Source organism: Oncorhynchus clarkii, chromosome 20 (assembly GCF_045791955.1).
Source record: "Oncorhynchus clarkii lewisi isolate Uvic-CL-2024 chromosome 20, UVic_Ocla_1.0, whole genome shotgun sequence".
Taxonomy (NCBI): domain Eukaryota; kingdom Metazoa; phylum Chordata; class Actinopteri; order Salmoniformes; family Salmonidae; genus Oncorhynchus; species Oncorhynchus clarkii.
In genome coordinates this window covers 15,964,173-15,981,430 of record NC_092166.1, presented here as the reverse complement: position 1 = coordinate 15,981,430, position 17,258 = coordinate 15,964,173, and the positions used below count along the sequence as shown (strand labels likewise).

Here is a 17,258-nt window from a genome sequence, read left to right as displayed (position 1 = left end):
CCAACCCATGTGTTGCAGGGACATGTGTGTACCCAATCTGTGCTTTTCTCACACCAATCATTAATGTGTGATCTACCACTGCTGCACACAACACACACACAGTCAGTCAGTATGATGCAATAGCCACACAGCCAACTTCTTAGTTTGAGTGTCATTGATCTGCCTTTACAGGGTTATCTAACTGTTCATTAGATTACTCTCTCACGAATAGAGTGCACAGAGACTTAAGGACACACTAGTGCCAATATAGTGCTCTATCTAGGTCTCTGGTCATAGGTAGGGCACTACACTGTGAATAGGGTGTAATTTGAGACGCGGACTATCCCTGTTACATCTCACTCATTTGCACTGTTTTCTCTCCTTTATGCCCTCCTCGGAGACCCATTCACATTACTCACTACTGCTAATACAGTGACTGGTGACTCATTGTTCCCCTTTCATCATGTTCTCTCTTTGTTCCCCTCCAGACGGAACTGCATCCTAGCAGATGAAATGGGCCTGGGCAAGACCATCCAGTCCATCACATTCCTCTATGAGATCTACCTGAAGGGGATCCACGGGCCCTTCCTGGTCATCGCCCCCCTCTCCACCATTCCAAACTGGGAGAGGGAGTTCCGCACCTGGACCGAACTCAACGTGATCGTCTACCACGGCAGCCAGGCCAGCCGCAAGACCATCCAGGCCTACGAAATGAACTACCGCGACGTGCAGGTACGTTGTGAGCGTACTGTAACCATGACTATAACAGTACCATCCACTACAGGCATGACCTGACGTAACATGACCTTAATGCAACGATTCTATAGCTATGTAACTCCGGCCTGCGAGGCGAACCCAACCACACCATAAACTTACCATTACATAACAAACCATAACCTCACAAGACTCAGGCCTAAGTGACAGACACTCAAGCCTTCCTAGCCACATGAATACAGTATAGTATGGTACAGTCGGTTCTTAACCCTAATCTAGGAATAATCCCACAAGAAGCACCTTAGACAGTCAGGTATTTAACAACATTAATCAGAGCTCCACACTGACTGTACCGACCAAATAATGAGTGAATGAAATGTGACCATAACCTACTCCACTAACCATTTAAATGTGTAAACTTATTCCACCAACCTCATATTGAGCAAATATGTTTTACATTATGTTGAGTCCATTTTGATTCAGTAAATTGACCAAAAGCCAGATTTCCCTGACCAGGGTCCAGAGTTTTCCCGATTTAAGTTAAGTAGGAAAAACTACTGTCCATACACCATGACGTCCCTGTGTTCTGACCTCGCTCTCCGTCTTCTCCTCCCTCCATCTTCAGGGTCGTGTGATAAAGGGAGCGTACAAATTCCATGCGGTCATCACCACATTTGAGATGATTCTGACAGACTGTCCGGAGCTGCGCAGCGTCTCGTGGCGCTGTGTGGTCATCGACGAGGCTCACCGCCTCAAGAACAGGAACTGCAAACTGCTGGAGGGTCTTAAGATGATGGACATGGTGAGTTGACATGGAGAGATGTCTAGTTGTTAACTTCTAATTCTCCTGTGTTTTTTTTGGAATACTTGCCATTGAACCTGTTGGAAAATAAGCAATAGTTATTGATAAAATGCTCATATTTTATGGACATCAGTTGGACATTTCCCCCTTCGTCCTCTCCTATCACAGGAGTAATAAAAAACCCATCTATAATGACATACTGGAAGGACCTAAGTATAGTAAAAACCAAGTCCTCCTCTCCCTCTGTAAAGGAGCACAAGGTGCTGCTGACCGGGACCCCCCTGCAGAACACGGTGGAGGAGCTCTTCAGTCTGCTCAACTTCCTGGAGCCTGAACGCTTCCCCTCTGAGAACACCTTCATGCAGGAGTTTGGAGACCTCAAGACTGAGGAGCAGGTCCAGAAGCTGCAGGCCATCCTGAAGCCCATGATGCTGCGACGTCTCAAGGAGGACGTGGAGAAGAACCTGGCCCCCAAGGAGGAGACCATCATCGAGGTGTTTGTTTCTGTGTTTGACTTTGTGTCCGTTCCTCATGGTCAAATGATGTCATTTCTCTCCACTGAGTTTACCTAACTGATGTCATTTCTCTCCACTGAGTTTACCTAACTGATGTCATTTCTCTCCACTGAGTTTACCTAACTGATGTCATTTCTCTCCACTGAGTTTACCTAACTGATGTCATTTCTCTCCACTGAGTTTACCTAACTGATGTAATTTCTCTCCACTGAGTTTACCTAACTGATGTCATTTCTCTCCACTGAGTTTACCTAACTGATGTCGTTCCCATCTCCTGTTCTCAGGTGGAGCTGACCAACATCCAGAAGAAGTACTACCGGGCCATCCTGGAGAAGAACTTCTCCTTCCTGTCTAAAGGAGGACCGGGAGGAGGTGGTGGTGCATGGGGAGGCGGAGGTGCACAGGTCCCCAACCTGCTCAACACCATGATGGAGCTGAGGAAGTGTTGCAACCACCCCTACCTCATCAATGGTACGGAACACGCACACAAAAGGCGTCCGCATGCTTCCCATCCTGAACAGTTTATGCATATATTATGACACCATTTTGTGACGTTTTGGTCTTCGGCAAAGGTTTTTCCAGCTGTTCGTGCACGCTACATTTGTTCTCGAAGTCTACGTCCCTTCGTTGGTGATTGGTTCTAAGATCTCCTCGACAAACAAGTTTAAATGAATGACAGTTGTCTTGAGTAATCTTTGATGAATTCTGACTATTTTGAAGTCTTTATACTGGCATGTCCAAGATGGACAAACAGTACCATTGCTGCTTTTATCTCACATTTTTTAAGGGAAGGTCTTTTAAGGGAGAATGTGAACACATTCGTTCAGGTCACCTAGCTGAGTTTAGCTAGGTGCCAGCCGAAGCATGCGGAAGGCTTAACACACACTAACATAGTCCTCACTCAGTCTTTTGGCTTAAAGTGTTTATTTTGGACGCTCTGAGTGTTGAATTTTCTTGGGGGGGGGGGGGGGGGGGGGGGGGGCACAGGACGTGCTCTAACCTCTGTTAGTACTTAGCTTGGGTTGGTTTGTGTACTTGCTGGGTTTAGTCTCACTGCTTTTAATGATTCTGATGCATGGCTGTTTGTTTAATGATGTTCTAGGTGCAGAGGAGAAGATCCTGGACGACTTCCGTGAGAACCACCATGCCGAGATGCCCCAATTCCACCTACAGGCCATGATCCAGGCAGCGGGCAAGCTGGTGCTGATCGATAAGCTGCTGCCCAAGCTGAAGGCCGGGGGACACAGGGTCCTCGTCTTCTCCCAGATGGTGCGCTGCCTGGACATCCTGGAGGACTACCTCATCCAGAAACGGTACGGATCTGACCTTTTACCCCTGAAGATTTGATTCAAAGTACCCCTTTTATGTTCTCTCCCAGATTTTCTCTTCCATTCCACTCTTACCTAACTAACCCAGGGGACTGAAACTGGGGCCCTGTGTGCCAGATGCGGCCTGCAAGCCAATTCTTTAAAAAATATATATATATTTATTTTGTCCCCCTTCACCAAACGCGATCACGACACGCAGGTTAAAATATCAAAACAAATTCTGAACCAATGACATTAATTTGAAGACAGGTCGAAAAGCATTAAACATGTATGGCAATTTAGCTAGTTGGCTTTCACTTGCTAGCTAATTTGTCCTATTTAGCTAGCTTGCTGTTGCTAGCTAATTTGTCCTGGGATATAAACATTGAGTTGTTATTTTACCTGAAATGCACAAGGTCCTCTACTCCGACAATTAATCCACACATAAAATGGTCAACCGAATCACTTCTAGTCATCTCTCCTCCTTCCAGGCTTTTTCATCTTTGAACTTATATGGCATCTACACTTTCATAGTATTACCACGACAACCGGCAACACATTTCGTCTTTCAATCACCCATGTGGGTATAACCAATGAGGAGATGGCACGTGGGTACCTGCTTCTATAAACCAATGAGGAGATGGGAGAGGCAGGGCTTGCAGCGCGATCTGCGTCAGAAATAGGAATGACTTCTATTTTAGCCCTTGGCAACGCAGACGCTCGTTGGCGCGTGCGAGTATTTGGGTGCAATAATTGAATAACATAGATTTCTAAATTTATTTTGCAACGGTGTGGTCAGCCTATAATGGTGCTCCATAGATTATTTATTCTGATGATGGCCGTGTGAGGGGTAATGCATTTGAGCTTCACCATATTTCATACTATATATAAATGTAATGTATTTTACTAGTCATCTGCGTGAGCACATCAATGACAAAGTCATAAATGTGGGTTGTTTTTTATGATTGTGTTTTATCTGTTGCTAAAGCTGACTATGACTGTCTCCTTCCGACCAGGTACCCGTATGAGCGTATCGATGGCCGTGTGAGGGGTAACCTCCGGCAGGCTGCAATTGACCGTTTCTCTCGTCCGGACTCTGACCGCTTTGTATTCCTGTTGTGTACCCGGGCCGGAGGTCTGGGCATCAACCTGACCGCTGCCGACACCTGCATCATCTTTGACTCTGATTGGAACCCCCAGAATGATTTACAGGTGAGTGGGCTGGGCTTGCAAATAGAGCATTACCACTTTGTTAAATACTCAAGTTGAAAATGCAATTTATGGAATACTGTGGTCACTACTACACAGGTAAATACCGTGCTACTTCAGTAAACTTTGAAAGAAGACAGTCCTGTTAAGATACAGTAAAGACACATGTTGAAACACAGTACACAGGTTCATAGAAACTCATAAAACAGGAAACAAACAATGTTATCACACCACTGGTACACCACTACATGACTTTGTTTGTTGTTGTCAGTTGGTCTATGCTTTACTCAATCTAAGCAAGTTTTTTATTTTTTTATCTTTCTCACTCTTTTCCTCTCCCTCTCTCAGGCGCAAGCCAGATGCCACAGGATTGGCCAGAGCAAGGCAGTGAAGATCTACAGGCTGATCACCAGGAACTCCTATGAGAGGGAGATGTTTGACAAGGCCAGCCTCAAGCTGGGCCTCGACAAGGCTGTGCTGCAGTCCATGAGTGGCCGAGAAAATGCAGCCAACGGGGTAAGACACACAAACACACAGTTAACACAGCTCTGACACAGTTAAAAAGTAAGACAAGGCTTGGGGACATGTTAGTATTGTTTTTCAACGTTCTGTGTGCACCCCTGTTGAAAACATCTCTAAAACAGATTGCTCACCTGCCTTTGTGAAGAGAGGTTCTTCTCAACCATACTTAATTGTCTTAATAAAGGTGAACGATTGTTGATATACTGAGCTCAGTAGTCTAAGCCATCAAATGTGCTCCACCACCTCAGGTTCCACAGCTGTCTAAGAAGGAGGTGGAGGACCTCCTCCGTAAAGGAGCCTACGGAGCTCTGATGGACGAGGAGGACGAGGGCTCAAAGTTCTGTGAAGAGGACATTGACCAGATCCTCCTGAGACGAACCCAGACCATCACCATTGAGTCCGAGGGCAAGGGGTCCACCTTCGCCAAGGTAGCTTCAATACGCTGTCTCCCATGTGCTCTTAGCACCATTTTTGTAGCGTGGTCAGTAACATAGGAATTGAATTACTATAAGAGATTTCCAATTCAAGTCAATGGGTCTAGGTGTTCTGATGGCCCATTCTAGTAATTATATTTCTATGCTCATTACCAGTAGAGAGCCAGGCTCTTTCAGAATCAAACTGTGCAGTGTCAGTTGGAGCTTGTTCCAGTGGCCAACCCAGCAGCACTTTTTTGAGATCAAAAGTGTAATTGGAAAAGAAAGGTGGAGAAAATGCATTCAGGAGATTCACCGTTGGGACCGTTTCTTATTTTACCCATACTCCCCAGGCGAGCTTTGTGGCTGCTGGGAACAGGACAGACATATCCCTGGAGGACCCGGACTTCTGGCAGAAGTGGGCCAAGAAGGCGGAGCTCGACATGGAAGCCATCAATGGACGGGTGAGCTTCGAGAAAATGTATTGTGGGAAATGTAGTGTAACGGGGATGACGTCAGGGGCAAAGACTTGGCTTGGTCAGTATTTGTCTCTCAAAGAATGCAACAACAAAAAAATGCTGAGGGTTGAACTGTAACCGGTAGTGTTATCACGATACCAGAATTTTGACTTTGATACCAATACCAGGTTTAATATCACAATATTAGATACCATCAAGATACTCTATTCCAAAATGATACTAAGGCAAAAACAAGAAGGCTAATTAGCCCTAGTCACAGTGGCACTTGATCCAGACAGATAAACTTAGCGACTGCTCTGTTTAATCGTTGGGTATCTTTTGAGATCAATATCATTACATTTGCATTTTTTTACGTCAGTGTTTTTTAGAGACATCATGTATGTCTTAATAAATCAATTATAAACGTCCCTTTTTCAGGACCCTGTCTTTCAAAGATAATTCTTAAAAATCCAAATAACTTCACATATCTTCATTGTAAAGGGTTTAAACACTGTTTCACATGCTTGTTCAATGAACCATAAACAATTAACGAACATGCACCTGTGGAACGGTCATTTAGACACTAACAGCTTACAGACGGTAGGCAATTAAGGTCACAGTTATGAAAACTTAGGACACTAAAGAGGCCTTTCTACTGACTCTGAAAAGCACAAAAAGAAAGATGCCCAGGATCCCTGCTCATCTGCCTGAACGTGCCTTAGGCATGCTGCAAGGAGGCATGAGGACTGCAGATGTGGCCAGGGCAATAAATTGCATAGTGTTACTGTGAGACGCCTGTTGTGTCTTTGCTATGCCGGATTAAGTGATATGACATGCTTTCTATAAAATCATTTTTCTGTAATTAATATTACCTGATTGAACTAATCATGTAAATGTAATTAACTAGAAAGTCGGGGTACCACGAAAATAATGTTTATAGAGCTGTTATCTTCCGAACAAACTCTTAGACCTGATAATCTTTTACATCAATAGCGGTCAATTCTTAATCGTCACCTTATTCAGTCTCAACCAAGAATTCTACGACTTCAGATATCTTCACGAACCCTGGCTAACAAGTTGAATCAGCAATACAAAATTTGGTTTAATTATTTATTTACTAAATACCTAACCAATCACACAGTTACACACACAGGATGGGTCATATATTGATTACTAATTATGTCATAAAAGAAAACGTCCCTGGCGGACAGAACAGGTATGACGGCTGGTTACACAAAGAAAGGGGGTTGGGTTTTGAATGAAAGCACAAGACTTAGGAACAAAGGAATTTGGTCTCTGATCGGACCTTGTGAAGCTATGCTATCGTAAATACAGAATCTTATGCATTCTAAATAACCGCCCATTTGGAAAAGGAAAATGCAAGAAATATCTACTCTGAGCGGTGCTTCAATAGGTTGGTCGTAGATGGAAGGCCGTGTTGCCCAACAAAGATCTCCTTTGTCCTTTGAAGAATACAGTGGGGCAAAAAAGTATTCCTTTGTTGCCCGGGCGGTGTGTTTGGGATCATTGTCATGCTGAAAGACCCAGCCACGTTTCATCTTCAATGCCCTTGCTGATGGAAGGAGATTTTCACTCAAAATCTCACGATACATGGCCCCATTCATTCTTTCCTTTACACGGATCAGTCGTCCTGGTCCCTTTGCAGAAAAACAGCCCCAAAGCATGATGTTTCCACCCCCATGCTTCACAGTAGGTATGGTGTTCTTTGGATGCAACTCAGCATTCTTTGTCCTCCAAACACGACAAGTTGAGTTTTTACCAAAAAGTTATATTTTGGTGTCATATGCTCAGATGAAATTCTCCCAGTCTTCTTCTGGATCATCCAAATGCTCTCTAGCAAACTTCAGACGGGCCTGGACATGTACTGGCTTAAGCAGGGGGACAGGTCTGGCACTGCAGGATTTGAGTCCCTGGCTGCGTAGTGTGTTACTGATGGTAGGCTTTGTTACTTTGGTCCCAGCTCTCTGCAGGTCATTCACTAGGTGTGGTTCTGGGATTTTTGCTCACCGTTCTTGTGATCATTTTGACCCCACGGGGTGAGATCTTGCGTGGAGCCCCAGATCGAGGGAGATTATCAGTGGTCTTGTATGTCTTCCATTTCCTAATAATTGTTCCCACAGTTGATTTCTTCAAACCAAGCTGCTTCCTATTGTAGATTCAGTCTTCCCAGCCTGGTGCAGGTCTACAATTTTGTTTCTGGTGTCCTTTGACAGCTCTTTGGCCTTGCCCATAGTGGAGTTTGGAGTGTGACTGTTTGAGGTTGTGGACAGGTGTCTTTTATACTGATAAGTTCAAACAGGTGCCATTAATACAGGTAACGAGTGGAGGACAGAGGAGCCTCTTAAAGAAGTTACAGATCTGTGAGAGCCAGAAATCTTGCTTGTTTGTAGGTGACCAAATACTTATTTTCCACCATAATTTGCAAATAAATTCATTAAAAATCCTACAATGTGATTTTCTGGAATTTTGTTTCTCATTTTGTCTGTCATAGTTGAAGTGTACCTATGATGAAAATTACAGGCCTCATTTTTTTAAGTGGGAGAACTTGCACAATTGGTGGCTGACTAAATATTTTTTTGCCCCATGGTATGTCTTGTGGTAGAACGCATACGTTGTCGTACCGTCGTGTGTTTGGTAGAAGAGATACTTTGTCCGTCCTTTCCAAGCCCACGTTTACAGCTGCTGCTGCTCACTCAATGGCTAGGACGTATCACTTCATTAGTGAATAAAAGTTCAAAGTTCATACCAAGTTGCCATACTTAAAGCTCATGCTGAAGTTTGCTTAGTTCTGTAGTTTGATATTAGCCCTTTTAACGTATGGACCGCCGTCCTCTGGAACACACATGTTAATTTCATTAACAGGGGCTTATGTAGTGGGGAGAGAAGGGCGTGTTTCATAGTTTACAACCAATGTCTGTTCACTTGGGCGGGGCCACAGAGTGAACAGAATTTACCTTATGGAAACAATTCTCTCATTTAGAAGCTAAAATTACATTTCATCTTTTCACAAATAGTTTCATATTTAAATGTTTAAATTGCACAACAATTCCATGTGAATCTGATAACTAGAATGTGTAGACTTTCCAGGATACAGTTTGTCATCCTATCATCAGTAATGTCTCAGATGACAACCTCTCTGACATCATATTCTTTAATTAAGTACCAACGCATATTTTCAACTGGTTGGATTACCGAAATATGGTTCTGTTCACCACCCTTTTGATGTTACCCAACTCTCTGTTAACAAAGGGCTTTCCAAGAGTCACTCTGTAGACTAGAGAGAGAGGAAAGGGGGGAAAGGTACTGGCCCAACGCTCTTAACCGCTATGGGAATGGTAGAAACCACACCAGCATTTCCCCTCCCTGTAGACGCCACGTTACAATATCGGAGATCAGTGGTATTCTCTCCCTCATAAGCGTTAATTAATTTGTCTTATTACCCCAGGCTAGCCATGTGTGGAGCCCCAATCATAACTGGGCTACGGTGAGCTAATTTAAAATGGTGGCCGTGGGAATCTCTTTATATTCCTTAATTACCCTGAGTTCCCCCTCTTCAGTGGACCCAGAGGCAGTAAGCAGCTTACGCTGCCTCCGGAGGGGAGCAGAGACATCACTTAGTCAGTCTAAAGCAAGTCCTTTTCTCTCCTCCACGCCGCTCCCGTACTCGCCCTCCTTCTCCTCAAGGGCCCTGGAGTATAGCACTTAATCCAGCCGCATAAACAGACACGTCAGCTGTTTTTTTTATAGCTATATTGAGTTTAGCAGGGAAACTATGCTAATGAGGTAAATAATAAAAACATGCTACCCTTTTTTTTAGCATTTTAACACTTGGGAGATGGAGGAGAGGGGAAAGTGTGATTGCTTTTTTTGACACGTATTGTTTTTCTCCAAGAACACCCTTGTGATTGACACTCCGAGGGTGCGGAAGCAGACACGCCACTACAGCTCCATGAAGGAGGACGAATTGGCAGAGTTCTCCGAGCTGGAAAGTGACGGCGAGAATGAGAAGCCCTTGACCAAACTCAGGCGACCCCAGGACCGAGCTCACGGGTACCCCCGCAGCGAGTGCTTCAGGGTGGAGAAGAACCTGCTGGTTTATGGGTGAGTGGACATCTCTAACATGTTTGTTAGTCTTTCAGAAAGGTTGACTGTTCTCTAAACCCTGGCCCTTTTGGAAGGGTAACTCTAGATACTAGGGGCGTGCCGAGTAGTCGGACAAAACCGGTATCGTAATGGATATAAGCAATTTTCCCGATATATGATCAAGAGGTTTTTTTGTAATTGTCTGATCTAAAACTTTTATTTATGGGTGCCAACAAATCTTTCAATCAAGTGCAAAGTGCTACGTAGTCTAAACTCAACTGGCTAGTTTGTCTGTTTGTAAATAGAAGGGCAGGCTGTACGCTGATCCTGCTGCTTTGATTGGAGCAGTATTTCTGTGTCCTCGCTTGTTTAATCATTTCACCCAATCACTTCTCTTTCGGTTTGATCATTTAGATTGCTGCTGCCTCCTGCTAGCCTAATACTATGATAGCAAGCTATCAATGTGCATAATATCTAGCAAGCTGTCAATTTGCATAACATCTAACAAGCTATCAATTTGCATAACATCTAACAAGCTATCAATGTGCATAACATCTAACAAGCTATCAATGTGCATAACATCTAACAAGCTATCAATGTGCATAACATCTAACAAGCTATCAATGTGCATAACATCTAGCAAGCTATCAATGTGCGTAACATCTAGCAAGCTATCAATGTGCATAACATCTAACTAGCGGGGAGAGGGTAGGGAAAATATGAACCGCTGATGCACCTTCTGACCAACTTAGGCATATGAAAACAGTTTTTTCCAATCACTAGTATCATCCAATCCGACTGTCAATTTATGGATACGATTAAGAGTATGTGCAGGTCGGCACACCTACTACATACCCCTCGTAGACCTGAGCAAATTTAGTAGATGTTTAATGATTTGGTTAACTATCCACTTTGCAGTCTTGACAGACTAGGCGATCGACTTGGTTTTGCCATAGTGGTAAATTTGGTATGGAGACGTGCCCATTCCAATGTCTACCTCTAGACTCCTGAGACTGCAGGGGGGATGTAAGAAATATGTCAGACACTGCCACAAGCCTACCAGAGGGATATTACCAAATCTACATCTTCTCGCTCAGGGAGTCCACCTGAGAGATCTCATATCCTGTCTGGTTTATTGTCTACCAGGTCCTTGAAGTATGATGAGGTCTAGGGATGTGTGCTTACCTCAGTGGCTGAACACATGCTGCGGTGGTCTGGGGGGAAATAATGGTCACAGAGTGCTAATGCTTGTCCACTCACATGTAGGGTCATTTAACTTACACAGCAATCTGAGGCTCCGACACGCATGGGGACCATTAAACATGCCTGCATACTTGCACACACACAAGCCCAGATCCATCTTGCATGCACTCCTAATATGACCCAACATCCTAGTAGTGAACCAATCACACACACCCGCACAGTGAACCAATCACACACACCCACACTATTAGTCGCCCTGCCCGACTGCCTTCTATAGTGACAGATCACGGCTGGCTGCACGCACCAACCACGTCTGACCAGCAGTGGGGTTGTTTTTCACAATCCGACCGACTCGACTACTGTCTAGACCACTGGGCTATAGGGCAAATTATAGAGCCATCACGTCTGAGGACTCTTCCCCTCAACTGACGCTGCTGCCATTGACTCCCTCTCTCTATCTCCTTCCCTAACCCAGACCTAGTCTCCGTCGACCCACAAACACAGAGTCAAATTGATTGTACTAGAATTTAGGTGTTGGTGGGTTGCATGCCAACTAGGGTTATCTCACCGTTGTGTAAAAGCATTTAGGGAGAGACGAGTCTTCGGTCGGTTGTCTCTTGTTGGTGTTCTACTCTGGGTCACCCGCGGTAGGGAGATGGGATGTCAGTTGAATGTGCAGTCATGAACGAATTGTGTCACGGAATCATATCACGGTGTGACATTGGACCGTGGTTGAAGTTCAGAGAGCCAGACATAACACAGCCCCATCCACACCGACCCCCTCCTCTCTTCATTTACTGTAGTGGATAGGGAGGGATGTAACAATATGAAACCTCCCAGCCCGAGACTGTAAATGTCAATCATCAGGATAAATGATAATACTCCAGACTAAATTCCCCTCCCTCTCTCTCTCCTCCCTGCTAGGTGGGGTCGCTGGGGAGACATCCTGTCCCGCGGGCGTTTCAAGCGGCCCCTGCAGGAACAAGACGTGGAGACCATCTGCCGCGCCCTGCTGGCCTACTGCCTGCTGCACTACCGTGGCGACGAGAACATCAAGCGCTTCATCTGGGACCTCATCACGCCCTCTGAGGACGGACAGAGCCGCACACTCACCAACCACTCCGGTATGTATCCCTACACACTCCTAACGCAGCACAACTATAGCTTAGCTACAACATAACAAACACACACTTTCCACTCAGTAACACCCTGATGAACTGCTCCGCAAGGCCTTCCCAATAACCACTTGTAGGAGTAGAGTGAATAAACATCCATTTAATTCCATAGGATTTTTCACAGTCCCACCACTTAAGTCCCTCCCTCACTCAAGCCCACCTCCCCACGACTCTTGACCTGACCTTACTCTAACATTGTGGCGGTCTGGTTCAGATTCTGAACTTCCTTGTCTTGTTTGACCTTAATCCTCATTGGTTTCACTCAGAAGCCAACGCTGGAGTCTGATTGGTTAAAAAAAAACATCCAATTGGCCCAATTAGTTGCTATTGTTTTTAATTATAGTTTGCAAATAGCCATTTCAAATTGTTTAAATAAATAATCAAGTCTTTGCTGATAATAGACTTGTCCAACCCAGGTCTCTTGTTTAAAGAGATGTCATCTGAATTTGACATTTTGAACCTGTGAGTCTGCCCATTGTAATACTCCCCCCTCTAATTGTAGGTCTGTCTACTCCAGTACCGCGAGGTCGTAAGGGGAAGAAGGGGAAACCAGCCCCACCTGCCCCTCCCCAGCTCCCCAGGGCAGAGTGGCTGGCCAGTTGTAACCCTGACCTGCTACTGCAGGAGGACAGCTACAAGAGACACCTCAAACACCACTGTAACAAGTAAGTCACAACTGACCTTTAACCCCAAATCCTGACCTCTAACCCCAATACTGTTGTTCAAATGCCACAAGAAGAAGTGAGCCTTTTGTCAGCCCTTTGACCTCGAACCTCAAACCAAACACAAAACACCCAGTTTCCACACATGGAGGTTTCATTTAGAACACAGTCCCCAGGAATCCTATTTCCCATGAGCTGCTAGTGACAAACACCAACACACTTTTCACTTCAGTCTTTTGTTTAGTTCTAGGCAGTGTTCTATTTACTCCTCCTCCTTCCTTGGCCACAACTATTCTCCTCTCAGCTCTTCTTCTTTCTACTCTGCTGTTGTTGGGGAGATTTTGCGACGGCCAGGTTTTTGGGGCCGAGGCTGGCGCCAGGCCAGGTGCCAGGCAGACCTGTTGGATGTGGGTGAAAGGCGGCACACACAGGGGTGATTATGTGGTGCCATCTGTCAGGCGCGGGGGCTGGAGCGCAGCGTGGCTAATCAGGCCTGGCAGCATGATGGATGGGCAGGGGTTCGTGCCAAAGAGCCACTACTGTCGCTCTACCCAGCTACTGCTGCTGGCACACGTGCACGGACCAGAGTTTAAAAACTCACTTTCTTTTTTTTACCCTCCCCCTCTCTCCGTATCATTTTCTTTCTCCCTCCAATCTCTCTATATATATCCCCCCCCTTTCCTCTCTTTCCCCTCTCTCTCTTTCCCCTCTCTCTCTTTCCCTTCTCTCTCTTCCCCTCTCTCTCCCTCCCACAGAGTTCTCCTGAGGGTCCGTATGCTCTACTATCTGCGACAGGAAGTCATCGGTGACCACGCCGACAGGATCCTAGAGGGAACAGACTCAAGGTTGGCATCCATGCTCCTCCATCTCTTCATCTCTCCAACACACCCAAGCCCCTGCCTGCTTGATCTTCCCCCTCTTCCATCCCCGAGTTCCGCCCCTCACCCAGATGTGCATGCATGTATAATGCAGAAACGTGTGCTCCGTATTGATGGCATCTGAGGCTCGTCGCTGAATAAAATGCTGTTATTGTGTGTGCATGCATATGTGCGCCAGTTAGTGTGTAATCGCGCATATACAGTATATATACAAAAGTATGTGGACACCCCTTCAAATTAGTGGTGGATTTGGTTGTTTCAGCCACACCCATTGCTGACACGTGTATAAAATGAAGCACACAGCCATGAAATCTCCATAGACAAAAAAACATTGGCATTAGAATGGCCTTACTGAAGAGCTCAGTGACTTTCAACGTGGCACTGTCATAGGATGCCACCTTTTCAATAAGTCAGTTTGTCAAATTTCTGGCCTGCTAGAGCTGTTATTGTGTAGTTGAAACGTCTAGGAGCAACAACAGCTCAGACGTGAAGTTGGTAGGCCGCAGAAGCTCACAGAACGGGACCGCCGAGGGCTGAAGCGCACAGCGCGCGAAAATATACTTTCCTCAGTTGCAACACTCACTACCGAGTTCCAAACTGCCTCTGGAAGCAACGTCAGCACAAGAACTGTTCGTCGGGAGTTTCAAGAAATGGTTTTCCATGGCTGAGCAAACACACACAAGCCTTAGATCACGCACAATGCCAAGTGTCGGCTGGAGTGCTGTAAATCGCGTCGCCGTTGGACTCTGGAGCAGTAGAAACACATTCTCTGGAGTGATTCACCATCTGGATTCACCATCTGGCAGTCTGACAGATGAATCTGGGGTTGGTGGATGCCAGGAGAACGCTACCTACCTGAATGCATAGTGCCAACTTTAAAGTTTGTTGGAGCAGGAATAATGGCCTGGAGCTGTTTTTCATGGTTTGGGTCCCTTAGTTCCAGTGAAGGGAAATCTTAATTCTACAGCATACAATTACATTCTAGACGATTCTGTGCTTCCAACTTTGTGGCATCAGTTTAGGGAAAGCCCTTTCCTGCTTCAGCAGTACAATGCCTCGGTGCACAAAGCGAGGTACATACAGAAATGGTTTGTCGAGATCGATGTGGAAGAACTTGACTGGCCGGCACAGAGCCCTGACCTCAACCCCATCAAGCATCTTTGGGATGAATTGCAACGCTGACTGCGAGCCAGGCCTGATCGCCCAACATCAGTGCCCAACCTCACTAATGCTTGTGGCTGAATGGATGTAAGTCCCTGCATAAATATTCCAACTAGTGGAAAGCCTTCACAGGAGAGAGAAGGCAGTTATAGCAGCAAAGGGGGGGAACCAACTCCATATTAATACTCATGATTTTGGAATGAGATGTTCAACGAGCAGGTGTCCACATACCTTTGGTCATGTGTGTATGTGCCAGCTAGTTAGTGACGAAGAGTGTGTGTCTGGGTACACCTATAAATGTGCTACTTGATGGTGTGTGAATGTGCCAGCCAGCATGTCTGTATTGCGGGCATCAGGACAGAATTCTGGTAGTGGTGGGGACAGTTGTCTGGTAGTGGTGGTGGGGACAGTTGTCTGGTAGTGGTGGTGGGGACAGTTGTCTGGTAGTGGTGGTGGGGACAGTTGTCTGGTAGTGGTGGTGGGGACAGTTGTCTGGTAGTGGTGGTGGGGACAGTTGTCTGGTAGTGGTGGTGGGGACAGTTGTCTGGTAGTGGTGGTGGGGACAGTTGTCTGGTAGTGGTGGTGGGGACGGTGGTCTGGTGGTGGGGACGGTGGTCTGGTGGTGGTCTGGTGGTGGTCTGGTGGTGGGGACGGTGCTCTGGTGGTGGGGACGGTGCTCTGGTGGTGGGGACGGTGGTCTGGTGGTGGGGACGGTGGTCTGGTGGTGGGGACGGTGGTGGTCTGGTGGTGAGGACGGTGGTGGTCTGGTGGTGGGGACGGTGGTCGGGATGGTGGTGGGGACAGCCTCTTCTGCCTATGTCTCTTTCCAGATGGCCTGCTTCCCAAATGGCACTCTTTTCCATATATAGTGCACTACTTTTGGCTCTGGTCAAGGCGCAATGTTGTGAATAGGGTACCATTTGGCCTCTGTCGAGATGTTCCAGAGTTTGCTAATGACCATATTTCCTCCAGACCCCTGGAGATGGGGCCCATTACAGACACACATCAGATTAAATGATTGCGTGTTGATTTTAGACCATTTTAATCCGTTTTCCTCTCCGCCTGTCTCTCGGTCTGTCTTTTTCTCTCTCTCTCTCTCTCTCCTTGGTTTGAGCCCACAGTGAAATGGATATCTGGATCCCTCAGCCTTTCCACGCCGAGGTGCCCGCCGATTGGTGGGACAGCGAGGCAGACAAATCGCTGCTCATCGGTGTCTTCAAACACGGTAAGCCCAACCCCTCCGCTTCACGCACACCCCTACGCTTTTTCAGCTTGATTGGTGTTCCCATAGCGACCGCGGAGCACAGCTGGCTCAGTGAGATGTCAGGAGATTGATTGGTGGCCATGTCCAGCCGCCCGAGAAGAGGCTGTCGGTGTGTGGACGTGTTGTACTTCATGGTTAGACAGTGTTCTGTCCACCACAGTTGGTTGACGCACGTCTGTTTGATCTCTTCTAGCTATGAGTTAGCTGGTTTACATTGGACCATTTGAATTGTATTACAGTGCCAAACAAGATTACAAGCTAGAATTGTAATGATTTAATAGTGGTAATTATATTGATGGTGATTAATATTAATTTGGGATAATTGTCATTATTCTCTGTAATTGCCACCCTGTGCCTCAGCCCTGACAAGCATACACACACACACACACACACACACACACACACACACACACACACGGGCGCTGTCTCAAACACACATGGATACAATAGAGCTAGCCTATAGTTAATCATAATCCTCATTCACTTGGGAGGCCTGGGGAGGATGCTGCTCTCTGCCTCACACACCCTACACGCACACAACGTACAAACACACACACTGTCTCACACAACACTCACGCACACTCTCCAGGACTGCAAGAGGGAAGAGTGATGGCCTATAAAAGCCCCTCATGATTAGCGCTTGGCTCGGGGTGCAGCGGCGGTTAGGAACAATGTGTCACCGCATAAATCCTAATTGAAATGTGATGTTCTGCGGGGCTTTGGGGGGGGGGGGGGGGGGGGGGGGGGGGGGGCTGATGGTCTGGTCTGCTCACTGTCACGGTTGTCCAGCCTGTGCCTCTCTCCCTCCCTCCTCCCACCCGCCGTGCTTAGTCGGATCTGCAGGCTCTTATCTGTTCTGCTTGGGCGACTTCAACGGGCATCTCTCTCGTTC

At 46.3% G+C, this 17,258-nt stretch overlaps 1 protein-coding gene across 1 annotated transcript in view; it reads left to right on the top strand.

Moving 5' to 3' along the window:
- The window catches only part of LOC139376006 (chromodomain-helicase-DNA-binding protein 7-like), a 107,614-nt gene that overhangs the window by 77,745 nt on the left and 12,611 nt on the right, over positions 1-17,258 (top strand). Inside the window, exons 12-25 of the mRNA XM_071118038.1 lie at positions 468-711; positions 1,319-1,495; positions 1,747-1,989; positions 2,295-2,481; positions 3,113-3,323; positions 4,334-4,529; positions 4,875-5,042; positions 5,297-5,476; positions 5,815-5,925; positions 9,833-10,041; positions 12,151-12,350; positions 12,904-13,066; positions 13,819-13,908; positions 16,224-16,327. Of these exons, the coding sequence (XP_070974139.1) occupies positions 468-711; positions 1,319-1,495; positions 1,747-1,989; positions 2,295-2,481; positions 3,113-3,323; positions 4,334-4,529; positions 4,875-5,042; positions 5,297-5,476; positions 5,815-5,925; positions 9,833-10,041; positions 12,151-12,350; positions 12,904-13,066; positions 13,819-13,908; positions 16,224-16,327 (2,483 nt within the window). The remainder of the gene's footprint in view (positions 1-467; positions 712-1,318; positions 1,496-1,746; positions 1,990-2,294; positions 2,482-3,112; positions 3,324-4,333; positions 4,530-4,874; positions 5,043-5,296; positions 5,477-5,814; positions 5,926-9,832; positions 10,042-12,150; positions 12,351-12,903; positions 13,067-13,818; positions 13,909-16,223; positions 16,328-17,258) is intronic.